A 17,568-nucleotide genomic window follows, 5' to 3' on the forward strand; every position below is an offset into this window, starting at 1 on the left:
GCATGGTCTTTGTGGACCTGGAGAAGGCACAAGCTTATGTACCAAGGTGTCTGTGGCAGAGAGGTGTGCCAGAAGGATATGTCCATCTTCTCCAGGATATGGATGATGGAGTGACTACTGTAGTCAAAACTACCTGGAGCTGCAGTCGAGAATTTCCAGTCAATGTCGGCCTACATCCAGGTTCAGCATTGAGCCTCTTTTTGTTTGCAGTTGTCATGGCTGTGATAAGTGAGAGTGTACGGGGGGAGTTGCCTTGGAACACACAGTTGGCTGATAATTTAGTGATCTGTGCAGTAGATCATGAGACCCTGCAAGCTGATTTTAAACTGCAGCAACATCGTTTGGAGTGGACTGGGTTTAGAGGAACATAAATACCGAGGCTCAGTGGTTGCTGATGATGGTGCCATTTTGAGTGATGCCCAGTATTGTACTAACCCTGCCTGGTGCAAGTGGTGGGAGCATGACCCCGGTTGTCTGGGACAAAAAGATGCCAATAAAGGTAAAAGGTAGAGTGTCTAAAACTGTAATTCGACACATCTTAATGTATGGAACAGAATGATGGCCAGCCACAAGGAAGCAAATCAGTATGGTCGCCACCATTGAAATGAAGATGTTGAGGTGGTAAAGTAGTTGGACACTCCTTGGTAGGTTGTAAGGGACCTAATGTGGGTTGCTCCAGTTGCAGGCAAGTGGAGGGAGGCTAGGCTACACTGCTGTGGGCATATCTAGCAGAGACCTAAGAGCTGTATTGATAGGATGGCTCTTGCAATGATTGTGGAGAGAAGGTGACCAAGGGGGGAACCAAAGACTCGGTACATGGATCAGATATCAGCAGACCTCCATGAGATCAATCGACACAACAGCCTGGTGTATGATCATGAGTATTGGAAGAAGGCTATAAAAGTCACCGACCTCAAATAGGGAAGCGGCAAGGAAGAAGACGATGACGAACCGGGTGCTAGCTGGCAGGGTGGCAGCTGGGACGGCATGGGAAGTGGTTTTAGGAGGTTACTTGGCACCTGAATACAGCAGAGGACTTTGGCACTCTGGAGATGACACAGCTCTTCTTTCCCTCCCTCTTGTGTGGAGAGTTGGAGGTGACTCAGATTTTTGTGGACTAGGGCTTGAATTTCAAATTTCCAACCTCGACCTCAGCCGTCTGCCCCACTCCAGTATTCAACCCAGCCTTTGGTCCTGCATCCAATACCAGTGCATAAATACAACTAGTTTAATCATGTTGCTATTTGAATTGTCACTGGTAGGCTTCAGTGTCAATCATGTCAGATGAAGGGTAGCAACTCACACCCCTCCAAGTTATTGCTTCATGCACATTTTCAGGCTTGGGAGAGGGCACTGCATCAGTTGACACATGAGGAGTTAATTCAGAGCCCGAAGGGCTAGAAATGTGGTTGTGTTGTAACTGAAAGCTTAGATTTTGCAGCAGTGAGCCGACTTTGCGACTGCAGAACCACAGAAAGCCAGACGCCCTGCCTGCAGCTTGCAGAGCGGCTGTGCATGTTGGAAGCATGCTGGAGCGTGTGCTTCTTCATATAAAGCACATGCATCTTGTGGGTGAGACCTAACACAGAGGTCCTGCCCCCTGGCCATCAAGGGGTCCCCTTGTGTTTTGTGTATAGTTGTTAGCTCCAGTGTCCAGCTCAAGCATGATATTCATGCTGCCTACAACTCCCCTGTAGTTTCCACTCTGCACGTATCTTCTCTTCCCCTCCGCAGCTCCAGATTGGCAATGCTGGATGGTTCCAGCCCATAGGCAGCTGTCTAGCCCATATATACACATACGCAGGCTCCTATCAGTGTTTAGAGTGCTTTGAGACCCTTTGTCTGGAAGGCACTACTCCAAACCCCATTGAAATCAATGGTAAGATGTCTGGCTGTGGATCAGGCTCCATGTGAATCACCAATCATGTGAATCATGATCTCTGGCCTATCTCCCAAGGTTGTTGTGTGGCTTAAGCACTTTGACATCCAGAGATGCTATAGGAGGCAAAGGGTTTTCTTACATCCAGCTGCCCCTCACTACAATGCACTGTGCTACCTCGCTACCCTGAGCGGGGCATGTCCGTATAGTGGTTCTACACCTCAAACAACCCAAGAAAGCCAGAGCAGTAGGGGAGGGGGAACGACTCCATATCTAGCACTCCCCTCCCTCCATAGCCCAGTGCCACGCTAGGATCGTAACCGGCCAAACATCCTTTACAACAGTCGTTATGGATCTGAAGCCCCTTGCGAAAACACCTTAGCAGCTCCCCTGGAAAGTGGCTCTGGCTGTTCACTGTTACCCCGATGATTCATTCCCTGGTGCAGTCTCTTGCTCGGTGAGTGAATTGCTCAGCTGCACCCGAGGCAGACTGCGTAACTGGAGTGCTGTCCCTAGGGAGGGGCAGCTTTGTTCTGCAACAGGAGAGTTGCCCTTTGGCCCCTTTCAGCACCAGCATCCGTGGTTATTTCTGTGGCCCCAGAGGTGCATCAGGCTTTTCAGGTGAAGAAGAGATTAAAGGAGAAACCCGCAGCCTCTGCCCCCTAAGGATGTTAATCTAAATCTGCCCCTTGCCTTTCTTCCCCATTGCAGCCCAAGGAGCAGTTGCCTCTTCATTACGCAGCCCTCCGTCCCATTGGGGCTGTTGGTGTGATGCAGATGCTACTGAAGGCTTCTCACAAAGATGCTAGACTGAGCCAAGACCAGGTGAGCAAGGCCCTTTCCCTATATGTGATGGGGGTAGTGAATTCTTGTAACACGGGCCCAGCTTGGGGGCGAGACGTGGCACTAAGTGAACGCCATGGGCTACAGGGCTGGACTGGGGCAGCCTGAAACTTGTGTCTCCATCTCCATGCCTGAGGCCCACTTTCCCCGGGGGGGTTGGGGGGAGGGCGCTGCAGGAAAGGTGTCACCAGCCCCGCCGAGGCTTTGGTTTCCTTCTGCCCTCTCCGCAGGACGGCCGCTCTCCTCTCTTTCTTGCCGTGGAAGCTGGGAAGCTGGGAGTCTGTAAGGAACTGCTTTCCACGCACGCCGAGGCCCAGCTGGGCGCACGGGAAAAGGTACAGGACACTCGCTCGCTGACGCCGCAGCACATCCTCTGTTGGGTTTGGTGTCTTCCCCACTGCTGCATCACCCAGGGCTGGAGACATCAAACTCTATCTAAGAGCTAGCCCTAGTCCTACCAACTCACTCCCCATACGCCCTCCACCAGCCTTCCGATGTGGGGGGACACGCACACAGCGCCTCAGCTGGTGGAAATCGGCGTAGCTCCACTGACATCAATAGAGCTGCGCTGATTTACACCAGCTGGCGCTTACACTCCGTTGGGGGAGTTAAACCCCTCTGCAGATTTGGTGCCTGTTTGTTTCGTGCTCTCGGGCCTCCTCTGCTGGCTCTGAGGAATCCGTTAACATCTACGCTGCGGGCAGCCAGGCGAGCAGCCGGGGAAACCAGCCCAAGGAGTGTGTTCATTCCAGGCCCCGGGGGGAGGGGAGGAAATCGGCGTTTGCCGAATAGAAAATGTAGGGGGGCTAATGGGGGGGGGGGGAAAGTTCTTTTCTACTGTGCGTTAAAACCAATACAACGAAGAGCCGAAAGAAAACCGTTCGGGAAAAGTCCCCCAGTGCCGCGTACCCCTTGGTGTCAGAGTACCCCAGGTCTGGCATTGTAGGCCGGGGTTGATCCGCGTGGGTGGAGCTGTGATGGGGGGGGGGGGATGGAAATGGAAGAGTAGATGACTTGCCGTCAGGCAGGGCTGTGTGAGGGAGCCCGCTGGAGTAGCTGGAGGTGGGGGTGTTGCAAGCTAGGAATGAGATGGATTGGTAGAGCCGTGTGGACACGAAGCTTGCACAATGCCTGTCCTCTGAGTCAGAGCTGGGCCCTTCGAACGCCCAGAACAAGGTAACCCTTCAGTATTCTGCAACGGGTACTTAGCAATTCTCCAAAGGGAAACCCTGAACACCTGTGCAGTGGTGGCAGCAGTGGCAGATTAATAGGCATGTGGCCAGGGGCGCCAGCCAATTTGGGGGCCCCAGGAGTGCCAGAACGTGTGTACAAGGGGGGAGGGCCACCACCACTGGGACTGTGGCCCCACCCGTGGTGCTCCTCGTCCCCCCGAGGCCCCACTCTCTGGCCAGGCTGGAAGCCAGAGCTGGGCTGTAGTAAGAGCCACCCAGGGAGCTTGGGCTGCCGTTGGGATCCCCAGAACTTCCCTGGGTGGGGTGCCTGAGAGCAGGCCCCAGCCCATGTGCCCCCTCCAGGGCAGGTGGAGGGGGCTCCCCACAGTGGCCCAGGCTCTCTGGGCATCTCTTATCATGGCCCAGCTCTGGCTTCCAGCCTGGCCGGGGGGGGCAGGAGGGAGGTCCTTGGGGGGGAATTGGAGGAGCAGAGGCCAGGGCCCCAGGGGAGGTGTGGCAAGCCATATGTTCTTTGTGCCCAGGACCCCAATAAATCTTAATCTGTCCCTGAGTGGCGGGAGCAATGTTAGGCACAGATAATGGGTGACTAACAACAGAAAATACAAACGACAATGCCGGTATTCAATGAGCCAGAGTAATATGTTCTACAGCTCCCAAGGTATCAGTGGTGTTGGGGATAGTGACAGTACAGAAATCAGCCGCCATTTTCTGCATGATTGAAGATTGATTGATAGGTAAAGTGTTGCTTGTTCATTACAGAGATATGGCGACACTGTGCTGCATGCAAGCTGTAGGAAAAGAGATGTGGAAGTTGCCAAAATCCTAGTGGAGTATGGAGCTGGGGTGGATTGCCAGAATGTGAGTATAACATACGCAAAGCTTGGTATTGTGAGCTCAAGTTTGGCCTTTGCTATCATTAGAGCTGAGCAGACAGCTGGAAAAAGTCCCCTGATAGCTGATCAGTTGTAAAAACAAATGTTGCTTCTCTCTCTGTGACTCCTTCGTGTTTGCTTTGTATAAATACTGGAGTGATTAGGTTTCACTAGCATAAATCCTCACAAGAAGCAAGTTTTATGCTCAGTTCCTGAATATTTGCTAAAAATGAATTTCAAACTAGGACTGGTTTTGATTAGAGCTGTGACAATAACAGATTTTCAGTTCACAGGCCATTCCGAAAAATCGGGGGAGGAAATCATTTTGGGTCAACCCAAAAACTATTTTAATAAAATGTTTCAGCAAATGGAAAAGACAAAAAAAAAAGTTTGTTTCAGGTCAAACAAAATATTTCATTTGGACAAAATAGAAACATTTACTTTCCAGTTCAACCATTTTACATTTTTTTGATCCTTTAAGAATATTAAAGGAAATTTTTAAACACAAAGTAATTTCAAACCTCAAAATGGAAGTTTCATTTTGAAAATGTCTAAAAAAATATTTTTTTTAGAATATTCTTGACCGAAACAATTCAGTAAAATCAATACGAATTCACAAAATGTTTCAATGTTGCCAAATCCACATTTTTCACTGAACAGAGGTTTCAGGCAAAAAAAAATTTTGCCCAGCTCTAGTTGTAATATCCAAAATCTGTGTAGTATTTTTTGGTTACATAAGTCATCCAATCACAGAACAAAAAGAATGTCATGTGATTTATGTAACAAACCAACACTGTGTGAATTTCAAAGTTTAATATTGTGAATGATTCCTATGGGGGAAGTCAAAGGATAAATTCAAGGTTGTGATCTGCTAATGAAAGCTCAAGAAGTCAATCATTATTTATGAATTATTTGCTCAGTTCTATACCCTACAATCTTGGATAACCGAAGATTTTGGCGAAAGATTGGTAGTTATCTAATGAAAGGTCAAGATCAAAACTATACGCTGAGTATGATATACTGAGTAGTCAGTCCTCACCGTACCTCCTCCCACCACATGCTGTCCAAGTTGTAATATTACATTCAATTCAAAATTATGTTCTTTGATATTAAGGTAGAAATATGTTCCAAGGCAGGGCATTTCCAAGGCTTAGTGTGCTCTGGCAACATCATCTTGGTCACTGTGCACTTCCTTTCTATTGAACACAGTCAATAATACTTTAAAATTTACCTTCCAAAAAGAAAACTCAAATTGAAAATACTACATTTCGGCAGTGTGGTTGCTAGATATTTCAACCTTCATGTTGCACTAGCACTAGACGGCGGTGGTTTATATATAATTCTCTGAATCCAAAACAATCCAGAGCTATTGCGTTTGGTGGGAGGGTTTCACAAGCTCTATGTAGCTTCACCAGTGGAGTTTAAATTCCTGAATCCAAGGCATAAGCCAAAGGTTCTTCAGCTTTTTGGCCTTCTCTCCTGAGGAGCTTTTCAACAATGAAGGCTCCTGGACTTGCAGCTTAAACTTGAGGTTTCTTAAATCAAAAGTTCCTCCACATGGAAGTATTCAGCTAGCCGAGTTTACCAGCTCATTGATACACTACATTATCCCTTAAAAATCCACCCTTTAAACTGCATGCATGCTGAAAATGAATTTAATAACAATGATAGAGATCATGTGCCTACATGAAATTAGTGATGTTAAATGTTTGCAGCTTTAAATACTTAACTAATTTTCTTCACGCTTCTTTTCAAGTCTCCCTGGCCATGGCTGCACTAGGAACATTGGTACAAGTTAATTAGCAACAGAGCAGTTGCATCATTGCTTATCAACAGCGTAGGTGTGATGCCCGCCACGTTGGTTGAACCAGAGACCTCTGGAGTTAAAAGCCTGAGTAGCTGTAGCTTGAGCTGAAGAGGCAAGGCTCCCTAGTGGGGGCTGTAACAGACTCTTATCCTCTGGATTGGGCACAGGGGGGTAGGACATGGTTTTCTCAAGTTCAAAACTTGTCCTGTCTCAAATTGGGATGAAAAGTCAAAATCTCAAAAATGTTCATGAACCAAAAAGCTCGCTTTTTTTATTTCCATTTTGGGTTATTCGAAATACTTCATTTCAAAACATTTCAATTTCGACTTTTTTCACCTTTTTCTTCAGTCTAATTAGCTTAAACTAGAAATCAAAAAGCCATTTTCTCTCCAAAAGTCGTTTTGAAACAGAATTTTCCATTTAGAAAAATGTCAAAATGAAACATTTCAACAACTCGGAAACGTTTTTCTTGACATTTTTCCAAGTCAGGAAATTTGTTGAACCTGACCCTGTTTCACAAACAGTTTCGGTTTTTACAAATCAGCATTTTTAGATGAAAAATCCCTGACCAGCTCTCCTCACCAGAGGGTTACATCAGTACTAAGGTAGACAGGACTCTGGAGTTTTTGACCCTGGTTTCAAAGTTGTGGGACCCCTGTTTCATATGGCTTCTGGGGTCTGTAAGCAAATGGGGATGATTGAAGAGGTGGGGTGGTGGTTCTTCCGCTGTACAATCTTTGTGTGTGTGTCTCTCTCTAGCTACGCTATGGTTTGAATCCTTCTAGCACCACCATTGTGAAAAGGGTCTAACTATGGTTATTACCAGTGCAGTTTCTCATAGTGGGGCTTAGAGTCACTGAGCACAAATGAAAGAGGTCCATCACTCTAGTCAGGTTCACAAAAGTCAGGGATTGAGGCAGGCGCTGTGGGTAAAGGAAGCGTGTAACCAACTGGGAGCCAATAACCTTTCCCCAGATTCTTTGTTCTCTTCCTTGTCTTCTTCTCTAATAAACCCAAAGGTGCAAAAAATAAGGAAAACACCTGTTCCAAAGAGCTGTGCAATCCTTTGTGAGGTCCTTTCAGGTATCCCAGAAGAAAATGGTCTCTGACAAGAAGTTTATTTGCATTAAAACTTTCAGGACCAACTTAAACAGTCAAACAAACAAAGCAATTTTGTAGAACTGCAAGGCCAAAAGGTCCTGGGTTATTTATAAAGGTCCCTTAAGTGAATTAGGCAAAATGCCAAGATAAATCTAGTCTGCTAGCATTCCAGAACCAGGGCAGGCTTAGCACTAGCACTTGTCAGTTTTGTGCTGAAATATATTGAAAGGCCTATGCGGGTTCAAATCCACCTTCTCCTTCCAGCGTTTGGCAGAATAAGGAGGCTGATTTTAAAAGGAATATGTTGATTCAAAGGACAGGTTCCAATGTGCAATCACACGTTTACAAATGTACTAATCAGAAATGGTTCAAACGACCAGGCAAACAACTCCCATTGATCATGTTCTCTGGTTATGTTTCTCTTTAGCAGGAATGCAAGCACCATTTTCAGTTCTATATTTTCCCCAATAGTTGGCGCTAACAACTTTCACAAGAGTTACATGGCTCAGTGGTTCTCAACTGTTCCATCCCAGCACCCCAGGTTAGCTAAGACAGAGAGCGGACCAAATTTGGTGATGAGTCCTGGCCACGTGCCACCTGAGGCACATGCGCTAAGAAGACCCCAGGTTACAGCAGAATAGTTTTGGGGACCCCCTTTTATATAGCCATAGAGAAAGGGAGGATGGACAAGACCCACTGAGACTTGTTCACATACCTCCCCACCGAGCTGAGGACTTGTGACTTAATTAAACACACTGCACTGGGGTGGCTTCTGAATAGATGTAATGGAGCGGAGACGTCCACGGAAGTGTATGCTGGAAGCTCTAGCATGCCTACTGCCCAAGGAGAGTCTGCTTTAGCTGGAGTGGTGGGACCTGAGCTTTTGGAGCAGAAGACTCCAAGTTCTGTCTGTAATTATGACCTAGGAAGTCCTCAGCAGAGGGTCATAGATTTACATAATACAATAAAAGGAAATAGGAGCTGGTCTCTTGTCAGTGTCACAGTGTACTGGCTTACAGGGCATTGAGAACATAGGAAATTGCCCAAAGGAAACCATGGGAGTCGGGGTGCATGGTAGGTTGGGTTTATTCAGGGATCATCTTCTTGTTCTGTGTTTGTACAGTGTGTAGCATAGTGAGGTCCTGGTCCATGACTAGGGCTCCTAGGTGCTCCAGTAATACAAATGATGAGTAATAATTCAGAAAAAAGAAAAGGAGTACTTGTAACACCTTAGAGACTAACAAATTTATTTAAGCATAAGCTTTCATGAGCTGCCACTCACTTCATCGGATGTGAATGCAAATACATTTGTTAGTCTCTAAGGTGCCACAAGTACTTCTTTTCTTTTTGCAAATACAGACTAACATGGCTGCTACTCTGAAACCTAATAATTCAGAGTTGATCTGTCCCTCGTTGAAAGCTTGATCCAATGCTCATTGAAACCAATGAGTCTTTCTATAGGCTTCAGTAGGCCTTGGGTGAGAGACCCCCCAAGAGACTCATGTTGGGCTGAGAGATTGTCCTGCCTGAGCTGAAAATACCTCCCATTTGCTAGAAACCTGTTCTCTGTTTGCAAACTGCAGGAGCTGGGCCTACCCAGTTCTGGAACAGTGCTGCATCTCTGAAAGCTGATCTGGCTTTGTTTAGGCCAGACCCTGCTCTCCAGACAGCAGCAGCCCCAACGCTACAGGAAGCTGCACCCTCACTATTTCCAGCTATGGAACAGTGACATTGGTTAACCAGGTAATATCATTCCAGGAGGTGAAGCTTTCAGGGCAGAGGAGTGATGCTTTAGTGCAACACAAGGTGGCCATCTGAGGTACCCAAATTCTCCTGCCCAGTAGCTTGTTTGCTTGGACTAATGGCGGAGCTGCTGGGCAGCTCGGTTACACTACAACCAGGACGTTCTAACGCTCTTTGTTTTAGGATGAAGGTCAAACTCCTCTACATGTCGCTGCGTGGGAAGGCGATGAAGCCCTGTTGAAGTTCTTCCATCACTGCAAGGCCAATCCTAACATAGCAGACAAGGTGTGTAAAAGGGGGCGGGGAGTGGGAACTGGCTGACTTAGGGACTGCTTAATGGGATCTCGAGTCCTTTTCTTCTGCACTTCAATACCAAACAGAGAGATGTAATAGATGGGTGGATGGATGGGTCAATACCTTCAACCAACAGAGCATACAACGTGCAGCTCTGCACCATCAGAGTAAACTGCCATTGGCTCATCCTGAGATGGAGACATGGTTACTTAGACATGCTGATTAACTCTTTACAGAGCATCCCGAGAGTCTTGTTTGGGTCATTTTGGGGCAGCTAGTGGAGTCTTATACCTGTGAAACTGGCGGACACAATACAACTCCTTGAGGGGCGCCTTTGATTACAGGGCTTCTGGTGTTAATGGCCTGGAAGCCCTCAAACCTGCATCTGCCTCAGCAGGCAGACAGTCCAAACCAGGAACTTCCCTCCACTCATTAAACTTCATGGTGCTGGTGAAGCTGGTGAAAGTGGTTCGTCCTCCTCCCCTTCCCCATCCATCCAGGCAGGCAGCAGCCCTTGGCAAGGTAAGGGAGAAATGACTTTCAAGGGCTCATTCCAATCAGCCTGGGATAACAGCCTTTCCCCTCTTCAGTAAGGATGCGTCTTTTAACTGATTCAATTCAATGAAGACAAAGAGGCCCGATCTGTTGAATGAACTGGTTGATCATTCATGCAGTTGACGCTGCAAACGTTGCTTGGTTTAGCTGTGTTGTGATGGTTTAAACAAATGTTTGGGTGGGCGGTAGTGCTGGTAATAGGTTGACACCCTTGGCAGGTTGAAGTCGTCTAGCCAATGAGCAAGTACCCCAAGAACAGCAGCCATGCCAGCTTCCCCACAACTTCCACAGCTTCAGATCCAGGCTTACTCTGGCTATACAAAGTGTAGCAGAGGCAGGTGTTGATCTGTTCCAGCTGAGGGTATGTTCCGCTTAGGTTTGCACACAGGATCTCTCCCTCCGAAGCACACATTACACTTGCATATAAATGCTGGCAGCTCCAGTTGCTTCCCTGGAAACACTGCTCTCTTTGATTGCAGCTGGACAGGTCCCCCTTGCACATCGCTGCAGAAAGAGGCCACATCAATGTTGTGGAGTTGCTGACAGAGAAGTTCCACTCCAATGTGCTAGCTCGCACTAAGGTGAGTGTGTGTGGGTGTGTTTACGTTCCTCTGAGTAGCAGATTGGCGTACAGGCCAGAGAGGACCACGACTTGGGAGGGGGATCAGGGCTGGGGCAGGGAGTTGGGGTGCGGAGGTGGCTCAGGGGTGCAGGCTCGGGGCGGCGCTTACCTCAAGCAGCTCCCAGAAGCAGCAGCATATCCCTCTCCCCATGTGGAGGCATGGCCAGGCTGCTCTGCACACTGCCCTGTCCGCAGGTGCCACCCTGCAGCTCTCATTGGCCGTGGTTCTTGGGTGCCGAGCCCCACTGGCTGCCCCTACACATAGAAGCCAGAGGGAGGACATGCCGCTGCTTCTAGGAGCTGCACGGAATGGGGCAAGCCCCTGACCCCGCTCCCAGCAGGAGCTCAAGGGACTGATTAAAATGTCTAGAGATCCGGATGTGGTCCCCAGGCTGTAGTTAGGCACCCCTACCCTAGTGCTAGCTGATGAGGATTTGCTGTTGTCATGTGGGAGAGGCCAGTGTTTGGGCTCATTTTCTGTTCTATCCCCAACATTGCCTGTGTCCACTGTAGCTGTGATGAGCATGTTGCCTGTAAGCCCCCAGCCCTCATTTTAATGTCAGTCACAAGCAGCACAAGTGCCGGTGCATTGTGACAGCACCCCAGAAGGGCCCGCACACCAAAAAAGAGCCTATTTCTGGTGCACAGGTGAAAGCAGGAGACAGCTGTGGTACAGAAATACTATACTGATGAAATTGGAGGGACAGAGGGAGATGGGGCTGGGACATTAGGAGGGGAATGGGAGGCAGGGTCCTTATCTGACCCACTCCACCTGTGGAATGTTTGCCCAGCTTCTTGCCTAGCCCAGAGATTGTTGTCATCCTTACTTGCTGCCCGTCCTTGCTCCCTGCAGGACGGTAGCACCCTCATGCATGTTGCTTCTGAGCATGGGCACCCTGACACTGCTCTGGCTTTCCTGAAGAAAGGAGTCCTGCTGCACATGCCCGATAAGGTAACCCAGCACGGAGAGTCAGGCAGGGCCAATGTCGGCTGCTAGAGCTGCTCCAAAACATCCGGCCAACACTTGGGTTCAGGGGGACGGAAAACGACTTTTCAGCCAAAACAAAAATGTTCACGAAGAAGATGGAGTGGTGTTGTAGCCGTGTCGGTCCCAGGATATTAGAGAGACAAGGCGGGTGAGGTCATAGCTTTTACTGGAGCAACTTCTGCAGGGGAAAGAGACATGCTTTCAAGCCACACAGAGCTCTTCTTCGGGTCCTAGTCTCTCGAATATCCTCGGACCAACAGGTCCTGAAGAAGAGCTCTGTGTGGCTTGAAAGCGTGTCTCTCTCCCCAGCAGAAGCTGTCCAATAAAAGACATTACCTTGTGAAAAAATGTCACATTAGTTGAAATTTTTCAAAAGATTTTTTTAAAAGCTTACTTTCTCCCCTTCATTTTTTAACAGGAAAAGTAAAAATTGAGACGAGAGGTTTATTTCCCACCACCCTAGCAACTTATGATCTTATAAACCATCCCAGACAGTAGTATGCCTGGGACAGACACCATATATCAGATATGTGAATTGTGTGGTAGGGCTCCACTCAGCTGTCACTGATTTAATTATGTGGCATCACATAAGTCATTTTAATAACGTTCTGCCTCGGTTTCCCTATCTGTGAAATGGGGATAACAATTTCTACCTTTCTCCTAGTGAATGGTATAAGACTCACTGTTTCCAAAACACACCGAGATCCTGAGTGCCAAGATGCTATAGGAATGCAACTTGTTTATTAAACTGTTTCCATTAGCCATACTGCTGCCCTTTACTGCTGCATCTTTCCTTCCTAGCTGTCGTCTTAGCCTGGAGTTGCATCTGCTTTATTGAAACTGCATTTCCAGTTGGGAAAATATATTCACCTCTGGCTATCCACCTCCGCCTCACCCCCTAAACAAAGTGATATTTTTGGGAGGGGAGAAAATTTCACTGAACGTTTCAAACCCAATGAAAAATGTTCACTTCTTCGTACATTTTCCGTACGTTTTTCTGACGAGCTCTGGGAGCTGCCGGGTGTCTCACATGCGTAAGAAGGGTACCAGAAGCAATATTTCGGTATCACCAGGACTTGCTTTATGGAAATGGCAGAAGTTTTTCTCATTTCAACACAAATTTTCATCCAAATTTCGATGACGGCTATCCCCAAATTACTTTCATAATCCCCCCCACTTGTTTCCCTACCTAGCTTTCTATATTCCTGCTTTTCTTAGCCACAAAGGACCCCCGATCTCATGCCTGATGCATGGTGGATGTGAGTCTGCCACAGCCCCAGCTACACAGATTGGCCGTACCAGCTCCTCCGGCACAAGTGATGCCCCAACCCTCTGGCAAATTGATCTGCCCTGCACACGTTAAGGTGTCAGAGTGGATGTAGTGAGTGAGTGTTGAAAATCCAAGCGCCAGTGGAACCAATTGCCTCTCTTTCAGAATGGGGCGGTCTGCTTGCACGCAGCAGCCAAGCGCGGTCATGCTGCCGTGGTGAAGGCCCTGCTGCAAAGGGGGGCAGAGGTGGATGCTCGAACCAAAGAAAACTACACGGCCCTGCACATTGCTGCCCAGCACTGCAAGCCGCTGGTGGTACAGACTCTTCTGGGCTTTGGGGCCCGGGTCCAACCCAAGGGAGGCAAGGTAGGGGCAAAACTTGCGGTGTGACTCTTCCTTGCAGACTGTGTAACCTTAGTTCCTGCTTTCATAATCAGTGCTTCTTTCTTACTTCCTCTGCTGTAACAATACCAGGTTATTCCCAATCCCCCCCGGCACCCAAGTGGGTTGTGTTTTCGATGCCCTCCCTATATCAGAGGGGTACAGACTGCCAAGTGATCAGGATCTTTGTGGGCTCTGCTGGGATTTCATTCACTGACACACAGCTCTGCTGCGTCCAATTCTAATTCGAATTTTCCCCGATCGGTTTTAAAAAACCAGAAGGCTACTCCAGGCTCCCTCTAAACCCGGTTGTAGTGTTGTTGCAAACGTGTACATCAGGTGGCGCCACAGCACCACCTGCCAGCTCCGTTTTCTGCACCAGGGAAGAACAGCTAGAAATGTGCCTGAACTGCGGGGACTGCCTAACACCTTCTCTAGCCGGCTGGGTTGTGAGAGTCTTGAACACACAAAGGGAAACCCATTTGAAATGGGACACCCTGGGATGGATTGTTGCTGGCTGGGGTGGGGGAGTTATCAATGTGTACCCCCAATAAAGCTAATGGGACCTGTACAGACAGCTCCTCTGGGCTGGAAATATTCCTCTTTATTTGTATGATGCTGGAACAAATAGAAAGACGTTGTACAGATTGGTTAAGCACCACTTCCGTGGGACACGAGCCGCTAGCCATGGTGTAAATGCTTCTGAGGGATGGAGGTTGTTAGGGATTTACAACGAGCAGTGACGGCAAAGCCCCTAAGAGTGAGATCTAAAGGCTGTGGAATATTCTCCCAAGGGAAGTGGCAGAGGCTTTGTAGCCAAGAATAAAAACAGTAAGTATATTTGGGATATAGAGGTGAAATATATGTATTCATTAGTATTGTGACCCAGTATTACCCATTGTGACCTCTAAGCCTGTAAAATATTCAGCTGAGCCACACAAGGCTTAGGCCTGAAACAGGTAGGCATGACTATACTAAAAGATAACCTGGTGCCGATAAAGTGTAAGACCAGAGTAAAAGATGTGTTAAGTGCTGATGTTCGGGAAACCATGCAGCAATAGACTGGAAAATATGCCACAATGTTCCAGTTAATACCGCAGGATACCTGAAACTAACATTTTGGGGAATTGTGTAATAGCCTCTAGTTACTATGGTAACTCATTGATGTATATGTTACTGACAATAAGGGGGTAGCCACTGAGAAATGGGACACCCCTAAATCAGTGGGATGTGGATAAGGATAAATATGGAACTCTTATGCGTACGTATGAGCCTTAGCATGTGTAAAAGGATAAAAGGTGTTGTCAGGCCTGTGTGCTGGCAGGGCTGGGAATGGGGAAAGACACACGAGGAGATGCCAGGACACAGAGCCTGCACTAGGCATAAACAGACTGAGCAATTGCTCAGGGCCCCAAGCAGCCCCTATTAATTATTAGTATGTGTTGGGGGCAGAGCAAAATATTCCTGCTTAGGGCCCCCAAAGGGGTAGCACCGACACTGCCAGGACGACAGCCACAAATGATGACGACGACAACAATGATGATGATGGGAAAGATAATGACTGACGCTCCGGGGTTCTTCAGCAGGAGATGTGAGTGATCAGTCATAAGGCTAAAAACTTTATGCCCTCTATCTATCTGCTACTGGATTTCAGTGTTTTGTGCCACTGTTTATCTGCATAACAGAATTGTTAATAACGGCCGTGTAATTACGTGTGAAGTTTCTGGGTGTCACTGGGCTCCGTGTGCTCCCGGGGTGTCTCATTCTGACGATCCTGGGAATAATCCACATGGGAGACATTTAAAAGTAGCCTCTGCAAAGCATTGAAGCCTGGAACCCTACAAGTTTGAGATGGAAGGATCTCTTGGGCCATCTAGCCTACACGTGGTGTAGGCAGCAATCCTGCGATGGCCCAAACAGAGCTTTGCCATCTCTGTCAGAGCTGGGACTGATTTTTCGGTTCAGTGGCCAAACCGAAAAATCAAAAACAATTCCATCTGGTTTTGTTTTCCAGTTTTTTACCTTTTAAAATATGTCTTTACATTCAATTGAAGTCAAATTCAAAAGGGAAAGTTGTTCTGAATTGAAAAGTTAGAACGTTTCATTTAAAAAACAACCAAATGAAACATTTCAACTTTTTCAGAAAATGTTTGTTGTTGTTGTTTTTTGCGACCAAAATGATTAGGCAAATTCAACACAAATTTGCAAAATGTTTCAGTTGACCCGAATCTACATTATTTCACTCAAAAAAAATTTCTTTGAAAAATTTTGCCCAGCTCTAATCTCTATTTTGTTGTGATTTTCTATGGTTTAATCCCTGCAGCTCTCAGAAACCAAGCTATAATAAGCAGACTGAAACGAGCAGCTCGGTGTGCTAGCAAGGTAGCCATGGGGATCTTGTAGGTAGGGAGATGGAGCTAACCTACTTCAGTCTGATCCTCACAATGACAGAAATCCCTGGTGGTTTGAAAGCCTGTCCGATACAATAGAATTGCAATTTATTTAATAATTATGAGGTTTTATCTTGGAAAGAAAGTGCTAACTGGGTTGGGTTCCAGATGATGTAATAGCTTTATACATTCACCTTTGACTTCTGGATACATGAAATCATATAAATATGACCAAAGCCATCAGATCTGGGGTTTTAGAAGGGAAAAGGGAGAGCTCCTCCTCCTACCTTGATGATGACTCTCCCACTAGTCTTGAGGGGAGGGTAAGGAAGGGTTGACTGATTATTGTGGTTTGGTTTGGATTTCAACATGGCAGTCCCATGCCCTGCAATTGACTGTGGACTCTGCACCAAAACACCTCCCGAACTGATACAGTGTCATGATGTGAGATGTCCTACCATGGTGTGGTCATGATGCTTTAATTCTTCAGTGACATCATCACAACAAGAGCTGGATAAAAAATGAGGGGGGAGCGGAATGTGAACATTTTCTCAAAACAAAATCAAAATTCAGAAAATTTCAGTGATCTTGTGCCATGGGATGAGGTTTGAAGGTGGCAGCCCTAGATCAGGGGCAGGACTGGCTGTCAAGCAGAAGGCGTTCATGCCACTCATTCTGGACATTGGAGCTCAGGGAGGCTAAGAAGACTCCAGGTGTCCTGGGGAGACTAAGATTGACATCATGGGTTCTGAGAAGTGTATGAAATATACCAGGCCTGATTCCCTCCCTGCTTTGCACCTTGTGTGCTAGGTGGTTGTGAAACCTACCCAATCAGAAAGCCCCCATGCTGCTCCCCCTTGCACAGGGGCAAGTGATGACGCAGGGTGCCAGACACCAAGGAGGCTCAGGTTGAGTGGATGTAATAAGAAAAGCCAACACAGTTCCACAGGGCTCTGAGTCCTCTTCTGTTTCTCCCCCCAGGCCCAGGAGACGCCTCTGCACATCGCAGCCTGCATCCACGAGGGGGAGAAGGTGGCAGAGATGCTGCTGAAGAGCGGCGCTGACGTCAATGTGGAACAAGAGGTAAAGCACACAGCCACGTTCCTGGGGGCAAAGAGGGAGGGGCTGGATCCTGCCGGCATGTCACTCATTTTAGTGCTGCGCTTTGGCTGCAGAACGGTGAGACGGCCATGCACGTCGCAGCTCGCCACGGCAACCTGAGGATGATCAAGGCCCTGATTGAGGAAGGAGGGGAGCTCACCTCACAGTCCAAGGTAGGTGGCCCCAAGGCAGCCAAGACCCACTTGTCTCTGCCACATGTCCCAGGAACCTTCTGTGGGACAGACCAGGAACACGAGACTTGCCAGAGCGGATCAGACCATTGGCCCACCAAATCCCGTATGTTGCCCCGTTAGGAGTAGCCAGTACCTGCATATTTACTGAGCACTGGTTCCAGTGCACCCCCAGCAGCTGGGACCATCCAGCCCACGGTGGGCCAGGGATGATCATTTCTTCAACCTCAGTCTTATCCCATTGGGATTTATGTCAGAACTAAAATATGTCTTAACATTAACATGCACAAAGGGTTAGACCGATCTGTCAAACAAACCTGGATTGCTCATTAGTTAGC

The 17,568-nt window shown here is 47.7% G+C and overlaps 1 protein-coding gene across 7 annotated transcripts in view; it reads left to right on the forward strand.

Annotated features, from left to right (window-relative positions):
- LOC119852273 (serine/threonine-protein phosphatase 6 regulatory ankyrin repeat subunit B-like) overlaps positions 1–17,568 on the forward strand; it is a 75,368-nt gene that overhangs the window by 21,764 nt on the left and 36,036 nt on the right. For 5 of the 7 annotated variants that reach the window (XM_038393439.2, XM_043507272.1, XM_043507273.1 and 2 more), the window contains 9 exons: positions 2,591–2,704; positions 2,953–3,057; positions 4,675–4,773; positions 9,622–9,723; positions 10,767–10,868; positions 11,763–11,861; positions 13,333–13,533; positions 16,920–17,021; positions 17,114–17,212. In XM_038393439.2, the coding sequence (XP_038249367.1) occupies positions 2,591–2,704; positions 2,953–3,057; positions 4,675–4,773; positions 9,622–9,723; positions 10,767–10,868; positions 11,763–11,861; positions 13,333–13,533; positions 16,920–17,021; positions 17,114–17,212 (1,023 nt within the window). The remainder of the gene's footprint in view (positions 1–2,590; positions 2,705–2,952; positions 3,058–4,674; positions 4,774–9,621; positions 9,724–10,766; positions 10,869–11,762; positions 11,862–13,332; positions 13,534–16,919; positions 17,022–17,113; positions 17,213–17,568) is intronic. The other 2 variants (XM_043507274.1, XM_043507276.1) reach the window with 1 other exon arrangement.

Source organism: Dermochelys coriacea, chromosome 2 (genome assembly GCF_009764565.3).
Source record: "Dermochelys coriacea isolate rDerCor1 chromosome 2, rDerCor1.pri.v4, whole genome shotgun sequence".
Lineage (NCBI taxonomy): Eukaryota > Metazoa > Chordata > Testudines > Dermochelyidae > Dermochelys > Dermochelys coriacea.